At 34.9% G+C, this 13,383-nt stretch overlaps 1 protein-coding gene across 1 annotated transcript in view; it reads left to right on the top strand.

The window, feature by feature from the left end:
* The first annotated feature begins 330 nt into the window (after window positions 1–330).
* LOC123233891 (tyrosine-protein kinase Yes-like) overlaps window positions 331–13,383 on the top strand; it is a 15,326-nt gene continuing 2,273 nt past the window's right edge. The window contains exons 1-3 of the mRNA XM_044659919.1: window positions 331–483; window positions 587–616; window positions 1,487–1,588. Of these exons, the coding sequence (XP_044515854.1) occupies window positions 331–483; window positions 587–616; window positions 1,487–1,588 (285 nt within the window). The remainder of the gene's footprint in view (window positions 484–586; window positions 617–1,486; window positions 1,589–13,383) is intronic.

Below are 13,383 nucleotides of genomic sequence, written 5' to 3'. Positions count from 1 at the left end.
ATGAATCTGAGTTTTGCTATGTGTACAACAGAAGAGTTCTAGTGCCATGACGGGCCACAGGGGAGGTGAATTTTTCCATTGGGTACTTTTTCCTTTACTTTTGCTTTATCATGAATATGGAGAAAATGATGAACAAATTTATCCATTGTCACAGTGTAGAGGTTCTATCTGATAATCAGCCAGGCAGTTTCTTCCTCCCCTGATGGGCTTTCCCTCCCCTTCGCATGTGGGTAGATAAATATCTTCTCTCTCTCTGAAGCACATATAAGAGAGTCTCAGACACTCAAAGACAATTAATTCAGAGACTCCAAGTGAACAGCAAGTGTAGAGATGCAGGCCAGTGCTGTTCTCATTGTCCTCTGTACCTCAGCGTACTGGGTCCTCATGAACTCTCAACCTATCCCAACTGTGGAACCTAAGACAACTGATTTAATAAAACAGACTCTAGATATGTTCAATGAAACTACTCTTCCCTCTGCTGAGGTAAGTAATTTCCAGGTATTCTGAATCTGCTTCATTACTTAAAATTCACCAGCTAATTTTTAGTTTTGTCTAAACTAACTTCTCTAATTTTTTTCATCTACAGGTAAAGGTCCCAGATAATGATGAAGATGAGGTAAGAGTTTTTTGTCATCAGTTGCCCTTTCATGACTTGTCTGGAATGCCTATGATTATGGATTCATATTTTACATGATAATTCTTATCTTGTATTATCATGGAGTAAATTCAGTTTGAGAGACAGTGTGGCATAATGAATAGAGGGATCACCTTTAAGTCTGGGAGAATTTGTTTTTGCCTATGACACATACCAGCTATATGACCCATGGTCAAATCATTTAAACTATTATCATCCCAAGTAACTCTCCAAGATTGTAAATTACAGCTGAGTTGCTGGTCTGTTACATTTTCCACACTGGGAATTACCTGTGTGGATAATGCCACAAGTCCCAATGTCCTCCCCCACCCCAAATTGTGTATGGATAACAATTCTGTCTTATAAGAAGAATTGGTCTCTTTTAGTTAAGTCTACTTCATACTAGAAACAGCAGAACTTTTATGCAGAAAACTTTAGATACCTAATTTAGATATACTCAGATATGGACTCCAAAAAGCTACTCAGGACCATCTCCTATGGGAAGGTAGGAAAGGTCCCTAAGAAATAGGATATTGCAGTTCTCTTATGGACTGGATGCCAAAGGAGCTATGGTTGAGAACTAAAGTCCATGATACTCAGTTTTGCTGAGAGAATGGGACAGAGTCCCCTTGGAAGATGGTAGAGAGGGAGCTTGTCTTCAGTGTCTTCATTCATTACCTAGTGCAAGAGCTCACATCTCAGAACACATGAGCTTCTAACTTTTAAGACCCCACTTTTATCCCCCTTTTCCCTTATCCCTAAGACTGCCAAGGTAAAACCCAGACTTCCAGCCTCCAAGGATAGCAGTCTAAAGGCCACTTTCATTCTTCTATTACTTTCCTCATCCCACAGTGCTTTGGGAGAAACATGGAATTCTACATAGAAGCTACGCAAAGCATCTTTAGAGATGTCGATAAAGTCCAAAAAGTTAAAGGAAATCTGAAAGAAATCAAGGTAAGTCCTGTGGGGAGCTATCATCTCAGTATCTTCCCCTGTCTCTGCTTACCAGAGGGGCCTGCTCCCAAAGTTCTTTTCCTGAAAATGTCAAATTATTTATTTCTGCTGCATTGCTTTCCCCTTTGTTACCTCTCTATAAATGGTGACTATGTCCAGGAGGATTGATGGGGTGGGAAGGAAGAGGTTAGGCTGGTTACTCAGGGTGTAAGAGGTTTTCTCTGCATCACTTTCATAGCAAAAGGAAAAAAAAATTCTTTGAGGATTGTGGAGGTGGGATGATTGAGTTCCTAGGAAAAGAAAGTGAAATTCATCCTGAGATTACCTAAATTGGGGATAGCTCAGGCCCCATCATATCCTAGACTAGAGGTTATGGCTTTATCTGAGAAGTCCGCTCTGGTGGGTTATGGAGTTGTTTTTTGAGGCAAGGATGTGGGTTAGAGTCTCTGGGAAGTATTCTTGGCCTGTGGTAAAACAAACAAACATTTTTGACCTTTGCTCTAGGCAACTCTAATTTACCTCTCTCTTCTTTGGCAGAAACGTTTTCTGACTAACTGTATCTCAAAGGTAAGAAATTTTCTTTCTTCATAGTTCCAGTTTCCATCTTAAAACCCCACTGCCAATTTCCTCTGATTTTCCTGATGGCTGATGTTAATTTTATGTTTTTTTTCCTTCTTTTTCCATTAGATGCATGGCTGCAGGAATATCATTGTACCTATGGAAGATTTTCAAAATAGGTTACAACATTTTTTGGAAAAAACTAAGCGTTGCCTCCCTTTGAGGGAAGAAGCTGTTACAGAGAGAACATTCTTCTACCAGTGAAGAGAGTAGCAGTCTCTGGACCTTGGAATGTTTGCCTTCATCTTAAAGACTAGAAATGCAGAACATATAGAAATTTTAATGAACTTTTCATGAGCATGTGAAGCAAATGACTTTTTAAAAATCATATTTAATACAAGATGAATCAATATTTATATTAATGAAATATATGACATAAGGTAGCAAATTAATTTCAGTATATTTATTATATTTATATTTATAGTGTCTTAGAAAGGTCTAAATATTCTTTAAGTGTGACATATTATTATTATTATTATTTATTACCCTATTTATGATGTTCTCTGTAAAAAACAAATTTTATATATGTTTACAAATTGTCTGTAAAGATAAAATTCAATGGATAACATAAATGGAATTTCAGTAAATTTTCATATGTGAATTACTAGAAAAATTGGTTTTTATCTAATTGTATTTTAAAATAAATAACATTTAAAAATATTGCTTCCTTTTTCATTGTTATAGTTTTTAAGCAATAAAATAGATAATATATTTTAGTTTTAACTTTTTCATACCTTTTGTTGTTAAAAACATCAATTTTCTAGAACATTCCTTATCTCTCTCCAATACTTTGACCAATTGCTTGTAACAAATATTAAAAGAGGGAAAATTAAAAACCTCCAGTAAAACTGGCCAAGTCATCAATCATTTACTTCACAGGAAATTTTCACAATATAATACTTGCTCATGGTGTTTTAGACTCTTGAACTTAATGTTTTTTCACTTTTCTTTTGAATTAAAAGTTATTTGCTTTTGTTTTCCTTCTTCAGTTTTGGTCCAGTTGTCTATAGCCTTTTCTCCTTGCCCCTTTTATCCTTACTGTCCCCTTCCACGCCAAGCAAGCTCCAGATCCTTGCTTGAATAATCTCCAAATTTTCTTTTTTCTCTTTTCTTCTTTCTTATGACTTTTGCTCTTAGCTGCTTCTCTTTTCCCTAGGTATTTTCCTTTTTCTTTGCAAAATTTGAAAAATCAAGCAGTGTTTGTCATCTCTATAGGTTAAGGGAGCTTCAAGCCCATTCACTGTCCTGGGTGAGGTAGACACAGAGTTCCATAGCCAGGGCCCAAATTACAAATGTGAGAACTTGTTTACACTCATTGCTCCTAATGTGTCAAGTGGTTTGGAGGTGGGAATACTGAAAGAGAATTTTAAGAACTGAAGTTTTCCAACATCATTTCACGAAGCTCTTAAAGTTCTGTGACATGTCTGTCTTTTTATACTTTGCTATCTTTAGTTCATATATTAAATATATATCAAATGTTCTCTATTTGGTTCATGATATTTTCTGAGATTTTTGGGTTTTGAGGGAAGTTAAAAGCAGCTTTTCTACTAGCTTTTCCAGGCACATGAATTCAAATCAAAATTATCCTTCAATTTTAAAGGAATATTTAGAAAAAAGAAAGAATGATAGAAGACAGGAAAGAGGGAGGGAGGGAAGGAAGGAACAAAGGAAGAAAGGAAGGAAGGAGGGAGGAAAGAAAGGAAGGAAGGAAAGAAAAAAGGAAGGAATAAAATTGATGTCTAATAAATTCTGCTCCAGCCTCTTACCTTTACCCTGTGTGTGTCTTCCTGCCTAACGTGTGTTTCTTGTATATAACATATGGTTGGATTTTGGTTTTTAATCTACTCTGCTCTCCACTTCTGATATCTCCTAGGAAAAAGCCCCACTTGGGAGATTTTTCCCAGTAAGGTTTTTAAATAGTTTTATATGTTACTTCATTTGATCTTCATAAGAGTCCTGTGAGTTACAAGCTATGATAATAATTTCCATTTTACATATGAGGAAACTGAGACTGAGAGTTAAATGACTTGCATAAGTCATTAAATTAATAACTCTGAGGCAGGATTTGAAATTTAGTTTATCCTGACAAAGTCTAGCATTATCCACCATGCCTCTGTAATTTTATATTCATTTTCTTTTGCCAGCCTTTCTTTTATCTTCTAGATCTTCTTAAAATTCTGAGTTGGATGTTAAGTTCCCTGTGCAGTCTCTTTAGAAAGTTCTTCCTTTTTTCTTGTTTTTGTTTTTACAGGCAGAACTTTATTCTTTTTAAAATAATAATTTATTTTCCCCCAATTACATGTAAAACCAATTTTTAGCATTCATTTTACTATATATTTTTTCTACATAGATGATATGTAATAATATAATACATATAATTTGTTATAAGTAATAAATTATAATAAATATGCTTACCCAAGAGAAACAAATTCTTGCATTAACTGTGTCTAAAAATCTGTCTCATTCTTTTCCCCCCTCTATCTCCTATATATTCTCCCTCCTCAACATGCCAGGCAATATGATATAGGTTGTACATATATTATCGTATAATACATATTTACAAGTTCATCATATTGTGAAACACGACATATAGTGCTTACATTACATTCAGGAAGAAAACAAAGGGAAAAGTGACATGTTTCATTCAATATGCATTCAGACTCCATCCGTTTCTTCTATGGTGGTGATATCCTTTTTTCTCAAGAGTCCCTTGGAGTTGTCCTGGATCCTTGTTTTGTCAATAATCATTGTCATTCATAGTTGACTATCACATATTATTTTTTGCTGTGCACAATGTTTTCCTGGTTTTTCTCACTTCACTTTACATCATTTCATATGTCTTTCCAATTTTGTAGTGATGACTTTGTTTGCCATTTCTTATGGCATAATGGTATTCCATTACAATCATCTACCACAACTTTTTTTTTTGCCATTCCTCAATTTATGGACCTACCTTCATTTTCTAATTCTTTGCCATCACAAAAGGAGCTAATATAAAAAATTTAGAACAAATAACTTCTTTTCCTTTTTCCATGATCATATTAGGAAAGAAAACTAATAGTAGTATTATTAGATGAAAAGTTATACACAGTTTTAAAACTCTTTGAGTATAATTCCAGATTGCTTTCCAAAATAGAACAGTTCAGAGTTCTGCAATGTATTAGTGTCTCTATCTTTCTATTTCCCCTCCAAAATTTGTCATTTTGCCCTGTTATCATTTTAGCCAATATGATAAGTATGACATAATACCTCAGAGTTGTTTTGGCTTGCATGTCTCTAATCAGTAATGAATTAGAGAATTTTTTCAAATAAATATTTGATTTCTTCATCCAAAAACTGTCTGTTCTTATCTTTTGACTATTTATCAGTTGAGGAATGTCTCATATTCTTGTATATTTGATCAAATTCTCTACATATTTTGGATATGAGACTTCTATCTGAGAAACTGCCTGTAAAATACCCACCCCCCAATTTACTGCTTTCCTTCTAATCATTAATTTATTTGTATAAGAATGTTTCAATTTAACCTATTCAAAATTATCCATTTTACATTTCACATTGTTTTCTATTTCTTGTTTATCCACAAGTTCTTTTCCTACCCACAAATCTGATAGGTAATATGTTCCTTGTTCTTCTAATTTGTTTATAATTTCTCCTTTTATACCTTGGTCATGTATCCATTTTGATCTTATCTTCACAAATATATTGTAAGATATTGATATATATCTAGTTTCTGCCAAACAGCTTTCTGGTTTCTCTAACAATTTTTATCAAACAGTGATTTCTTGTTCCAAAAACTTGGAATTTGACTTTGCCAAACACAAGGTTATCATAATTTTTTATGGCTGTTTGCTGTATGCGTATTCTGTTCCTCGATCTACTTTTCTATTTCTTAGCCAGTACCAGATAGTTTTGATAATTTCTGCTTTGTAATATAGTTTGAAATCTGGTGCTGGTAGACCATGCCGTAACATTTTTTATTATTTCACTTGATATTCTTAAACTTTTGTTTTTCCAAATGAATTTTTTATTTATTATTTTTTCTAGTTCAATAAAATAATTCTTTGATAATTTAATTGGGTTAGTGTTTGGGTAGCATTGACATTTTAATTATATTGTCTTTGCCAACTTATAAATGATTAATATTTCACCAAATATTTAAATTTGACTTCATTTTAATAAAAAGTATTTCATAATTATGTTCATATAGTTTGTGGATTTGTTTTGGAAGATATGCTCCTAAATATTTTATACTATCTATCACTAATTTAAACATGTTATCTCTTATTTTCTTTTATTGTAGGACATTTCTATCAAGCATCTGACAGAGCCATAAGACATTTTAGGCAGATTGAGGAAAGTAGCAAAGAAAGATAGGTCTGTATTTCTGCTCTGAGATCATTGGCAAGGCCATATTTCTGGCAAGGACTACAGGTCTTTGTTAGAAGTCAAGGTTAAATTCCAGATAAAGAACTAGACATTCTTTAAACAGGCTGAATGTTATCTGGCTCACCTCCTCAGTCAATAAGACTTGAACCATATCTACAAAGCTTATGCACTATTTTAAAGCATGACACCTTGGGGCTGTATCTTCATGGACACATGCATGCAAAGACCAAAAAGTCTTTGTATTTTGTGATGACAAAATTGCAGTTATGTCTCCCCACCTTTCTTGCAAGCCCCCTAAATCCTGATTGGTTAGTTATGTTGTAATATGTCTTACTCCTGATTGGTTCATAATGGTGTAATGGTTCTTTAGTTACTAGAGCAAAATTTCCTATATATTAGTCCCAATTCTCAATAAAACTGCATTTGTGGTATCCTCCATATTTCCCCTTGATCCTATCATCTTCCATCTACAAGGACACCCATGTTCACTTCTCTAGAGCTGGCCTCTAGAGAGAACTGGAACTCAACAAGTATCCTTGCATCCTTTCTCCACATAATGAATGGTTTCTTGGGTAAATTGCTATTGTATGTTGAATAGGATTGTAGACTGGCCAATATGGCAGCCGAGGAAAGTGATAAATGTTGGAAGGAATGTGGAAAAATTGGGACACTAATACACTGCTGGTGAAGTTGTGAATTGGTCTGATTATTCTGGAGGGCAATTTGGAATTATGAGCAATGAATTTTAAAAGAATGTTTGCCCTTTGATCCAGTCATGCCACTGCTGGGTTTTTACCCCAAAGAGATAATAAGGAAAAAGACTTCTACAAAAATATTTATAGCTGTGCTCTTTGTGGTGGCAAAGAATTGGAAAATGAGGGGGTGTTCATCGATTGAGAAATGGCTGAATAAATTGTGGTTATCTGATGGTGATGGAATATTATTATGCTGAAAGAAATAATGAACTAGAGGAATTGCATGTAAGCTAGAAAGACATCCAGGAATTGATGCAGAGTGAAAGGAGCAGAATCAGGAGAATATTGTACACAGAGACTGATACACTGTGGCATAATAAAATGTAATAGACTTTTCTACTAGCAGCAAGACCCAGAACAATCCACAGGAACTCATGAGAAAGAACACTATCCACATCTAGAGAAAGAACTGTAGGAACAGAAACACAGAAAAAAAAACATATGATCAATCATATAGTTCAATAGGGATATGATTAGGGTTTTGATGTTAAAAGATCACTCTTCTGCAAATATGAATGACATGGAAATAGGTTTTGAACAACGATACATGTATAAGCCAGTGGAATTGCTTGTCAGCTCTGGGAGAGGGGAAGGGAAAAGGTAGGTGGGGGGAATCATGTAACCATGGAAAAATATTTTAAATTTTAAAAAAAAGAAGAAAATAACTGACCTGGAAAACAGAACCAGGAGAGACAACTTAAGAATTATTGGACTACCTGAAAGTCATTACCAAAAAAAAAGCCTAGACAAAATACTACAATAAATTATCAGAGAAAACTGCCCTGATATTCTTGAACAACAGGGTAAAATAGAGATTGAAAGAATTCACAGATCACCTTCTGCATTAAATCCCCAAATGACAACTCCCAGGAATGTTAAAGCCAAGCTCAAGAATTCCCAGATCAAGGAGAAGATACTACAAACTGCTAGAAATAAACAATTCAGATATCATGGAGCCCAGGCCAGATTATATAGGGTTTGGCAGCATCCACACTAAAGGACCAGAAGGCAAGCAATATGATATTCCTGAACACAAGGGAACTGGGTCTACAACCGACTGACTATATTATTTCAGGAGAAAGTATGGTCATTTAATAAAATAAAAGATTTTCAAGCATTCCTGAAAAAAATAGATGAGATTTAAACAGAAAATTTGATGCTCAAATACAGAATTCAAGAGAAGCATAAAAAGGCAAATAAGAAAGAGAAAAAAATTTTGAAGGGCTACAGTAAGGTCTAATGGCTTATATTCCTATATGAAAAGATGATATTTGTAATTCTTAATAGTTGTTTTCATTATCATAGTAGCTAGAAGAAATATACACAGAGGGTGTGGTGGTAAGCTTTTTAGGTTGATATGTCAAAATATATAAAAAACTAGAGGTAAAAGAGGATAATACTAAGAGAAATGGGAAAAGATGTAAAATAGGGTAAAAATATTACATAGACATGCAGGGTCAGGAGAGGAGAAGACTAATATAATGGTAGGGAGGAAAAGGTTGGTGACATGTAACACTTAAACCTTATTCTCATTGGAATTGGCTCAGAGAGGGAAGAACAACCAGATCCATCAGGGTATAGAATTTTCTCTTTCCTATTGGGAAGTAGAAGAGTAATAAGAAATGGGGTGGTATGGAGGAGACTAATATAATGGAAGGAGAGGTTGGAGGGTGAGCATTCAAAAGGCCCTATAGTAAGAGGATAATAAGAAGGGAGGTAGTGGGAAGGGGAGTAATATAAGGGAGGGGAAGTGGGGAGACTGACTGAAAGCAAAACAATGGAGAGGAGGGTAAAATGGAAAGGAGAAAGATTAGAATTGAAGAAGGAAGCCAAAAAGGAGGAGAATACACAGATGGTAATCATAACTGTGAATGTGAATGGGATGAGCTCACCCATAAAATTGAAGTGGATAGCAGAATAGATTAAAAAAGAGAATCCTACCATATGTTGTCTACAAGAAACACACTTAAGGCAGGTAGATACATATAGGATTAAGGTAAGAGACTGGAGCAGAAGGTATTAGGATGTGACTGAGACAAAAAGGACAAGAGTAGCAATCATGATCTCAGACAAAGCTAAAGTAAAAATAGATTTGATTAAAAGAGATGAGGAAGGTAAGTCCATCATGATCAAAGGCAGTATAAATAATGAAGAAATATCAGTACTCTCATATATGCACCAAATGGTATACTATTCAGGTTTTTAAAGAAAAAACTAAAGGAGATTAAGGAGGAAAAAGATAGTAAAACCATACTAGTGGGGGACCTCAACCTTCCCCTATCAGAACTAAATAAATCTAACCAATAAATAAATGAAGAGAATAAAATTTTAGAAAAGTTATATTTAATAACTATTTGGAGAAAATTGAATTGAGATAAGAAGGAATATACCATCTTTTCAGCAGCATATGGTACATATATAAAGATTGACTATGTACTAGGGCATAAAAACATCACAAACAAATGTAGAAAAGCAGAAATAATAATGTTATTTTTTCAGATCATACATAATTAATAAGGATTCATGGAGAAACAAATTTAAAATTAATTTGAAAATAAAAATCTAATTCTTCAAAAGTAGTGGATCAAATAACAAATCATAGAAACAATTACTGATTTCATTGACGAGAATGACAATGAAGAAACAACATATCAAAATCTATGGGATACATCCAAAGCAGTACTCGGGGGAGGGTAGGGTGGGGAATGTTATATTCCTGAGTGCCTATATCAACAAAAGAGAGAGGGAGGAGATCAGTGAATTGGGCATGAAACTTAACAAAGCTAGAAAGAGAACAAATTAAAAATCCCCAGATAAAAATTAAATTGGAAATCCTAAAAATTAAAGGAGAAATTAACAAAATTGAAAGTAAAAGAACTATTGAACTAATAAATAAGACCAGGAACTGGTACTTTGAAAAAGCCAAATAAAATAGATAAAGTACTGATTAATCTAATTAAAAAAAGAAGAAAATCAAATTTACAGTGTCAAAGATGAAAAGGGTGATCTTACATCTGATGAAGAGGAAATTAAGGCAATTATTAAGGACTAAATTCCTTAATAACATGGAAATAAATATGACAATCTAGGTGAAATGGATGAATGTTTAGAAAAATATAAATTGCCTAGATTAACAAAAGAGGAAATAGAATACTTAAATAACCCTGTCTCAGAAAAAGAAGTTGAGTAACCCATCAAGGAACTCCCTAAGAAAAAATCCCTAGGGCCAGATGGATTCACAAGTGAATTCTATCAGACTTTTAAAGAACAACTAATCTCAAGACTATTTGACAAAATAAGCAAAGAAGGAGTCTTACCAAATTCTTTTTGACACAAATATGGTACTGATTCCTAAGCCAGGAAGAACAAAAACAGAGAAAGAAAACTATAGACCAGTGATGGTTAACCTATGACATGGATGCTAAAAATGGCACACAGAGCACTCTCTTTGGGCACACATCACTCTGTGGGCACACAGGCACCCTTCCTGTCCCCTCCCAGAGTTTGCTATTAGAAAGGCAGAGGAACTCAGGCGGAGCTGCTCTCTACCCCTTCTCCACCTTGCCTGACATTTTTTTCACATCTCTCACCCCTCTGCCCAGTAGCCCAATGGGAACTCACAGAGGGTAAAGTGGGTGGCTCATAGGCAGTTTATGCTACTCCGCTCCCCCTCTCTACCTAGGCCAAAGATATCCCTTACTTAACCCACTCCTTTGTCCAGCAGCCCAATGGAAGCACTTTCTCCCTCCCCTATGTGAGGTAAGGAATGGGGTGGGGAGTACCCAACATGTGCTGGGTAAGGGGCACAGCAATCGGTCTCTGGTGGGGTAGGCATGGCATTTAGTTTGGGGGGGTGAGGTCGGAGTGGAACCTAGAATTCCATCTCTAAAAGGTTCACCATCACTGCTATAGACGAATCTCCTTAATGAACATAGACACAAAAATATTAAATAAAATACTAGTAAAGAGACTCCAACAAGTTATCACAAAGATTATTCACTATGACCAGGTGGGATTTATACCAGGAATGCAAGGATGGTTTAATATTAGGAAAACCATCCACATAATTGACCCTATCAATAACCAAACCAATAGAAATCACATGATTATTTCAATAGATGTAGAAAAAACCTTTGACAAAATACAACACCCAATCCTATTGAAAACAACAGAAAGGGGACAGCTGGGTAGCTCAGTGGATTGAGAGCCAGGCCTAGAGACGAGAGGTCCTAGGTTCAAATCTGGCCTCAGACACTTCCCAGCTATGTGACCCTAGGCAAGTCACTTGACCCCTATTGCCTAGCCCTTGCCACTCTTCTGCCCTGGAGCCAATACACAGTATTGACTCCAAGATGGAAGGTAAGGGTTTAAAAAAACACCAGAAAGTATAGGAATAGCTGTGCCTTTCCCCAAAATAATAAACAGTATATATTAAAAACCATCACACTTCCCAGCTGTGTGACCCTGGGCAAGTCACTTGACCCCCATTGCCTACCTTTGCCAATCTTCCACCTATAAGTCAATACACAGAAGTTTAGGGTTTAAAATTAAAAAAAAAACCATCAGCAAGTATCATCTGCCTTCCCAGTAAGATCAGGAGTGAAGCAAGGCACTTCTATTATTTAATATTGTACTAAAAATGCTAGCAGTAGCAATTAGAGAAGAAAAAGAAATTTAAGGGATTAAAGTAGGAAATTAGGATACTAAACTATCACTTTTTGCAGATGATATGATGGTATACTTAAATAATTCTAGAAAATCAACTAAAAAGCTAGTGGAAATAATTAATGACTTTAGCAAAGTTTCAGGGTACAAAATAACCCCCCACAAATCATCAGCATTTCTGTGTTTCCAACAAAACTCAGCAGCTCTTGCTCCATTTAAACTCTAAACTCAATTTAAAATCACTCTAAGCAATATAAAATATTTAGGAATCTATTTGCCAAGACAAACACAGGAATTATGTGAACACAACCTCAAAACATTTTTCACACAATTAAAACTAGGTCTAAATAATTGGAAAAATTACTCATGGGTAGGATAAACTAACCTAAACTAATTTACTTATTCAGTATCAAACTACCAAAATACTTTTTTATAAAATAAGAAAAAATTATAACAAAGTTCATCTGGAAGAACAAAAGATCAAGATTATCAAGGGAACAAATGAAAAAAAATGTGAAGCATAGTGGCCTAGCAGTACCATATCTTAAACTGTACTACAAAGCAACGATCATCAAAAGAAACTGGCTAAGAGTCAGTAGGGTGGATCAATGGAATAGACTAGGGGGGGTAAGTGACCTCAGCAAGCTAGTGTTTGATAAACCCAAAGATCCAAGCTTTTTGGACAAGAACCCCCTATTTGACAAAAACTGCTCTTTCTTATTTACTTTATGTTTCTCTTGAATTTTGTATTTGGACATGTAATTTTCTGTTTTGGTCTGGTCTTTTCTTCAGAAATGCTTGGAAATCTTCTATTTCATTAAATGACCATATTTTTCACTGAAAGAATACAGTCAGTTTTTTTTTTTTTATTTTAACACATTTTATTTGAAAATGCACTATTCCCATAGCATTGCACTGGACTGTTATTCTTTTTTTTTTTTTTTTTTTTTCTGTGTAAGTTCAAATTTTATTATTGTCAAAGTCCAACCAGTAGTCATTGGTAAATGAGGGGTTAATCTACAATTGACCAGTTTTGAATTTTAACAGTTATTAAGCACCAATTATTTTTTTTTCAATTTTTAACAATTTATTTTCTTCATTGAGCATTTATGCCTCTTTTCCCATTTAGTCAATTTTGCTTTTTTTTTTTAACATTTATTAATATTCATTTTTGACATGGTTACATGATTCATGCTCCACCTTTCCCCTTCAGCCCCCCCCCCGCACCCCCCCCACCCTTGGCCGATGCGCGTTTCCACTAGTTTTGTCATGTGTCCTTGAACAAGACCAATTTCCAAATTGTTGGTAGTTGCATTGGTGTGGTAGTTTCGAGTCTACACCCTCAGTCATGTCCACCCCGACCCATGC

This window comes from Gracilinanus agilis, chromosome 2 (assembly GCF_016433145.1).
Source record: "Gracilinanus agilis isolate LMUSP501 chromosome 2, AgileGrace, whole genome shotgun sequence".
NCBI lineage: Eukaryota > Metazoa > Chordata > Mammalia > Didelphimorphia > Didelphidae > Gracilinanus > Gracilinanus agilis.
Note: the sequence above shows the minus strand (reverse complement) of the source record. Positions and strands in the feature narration are given on the sequence as shown.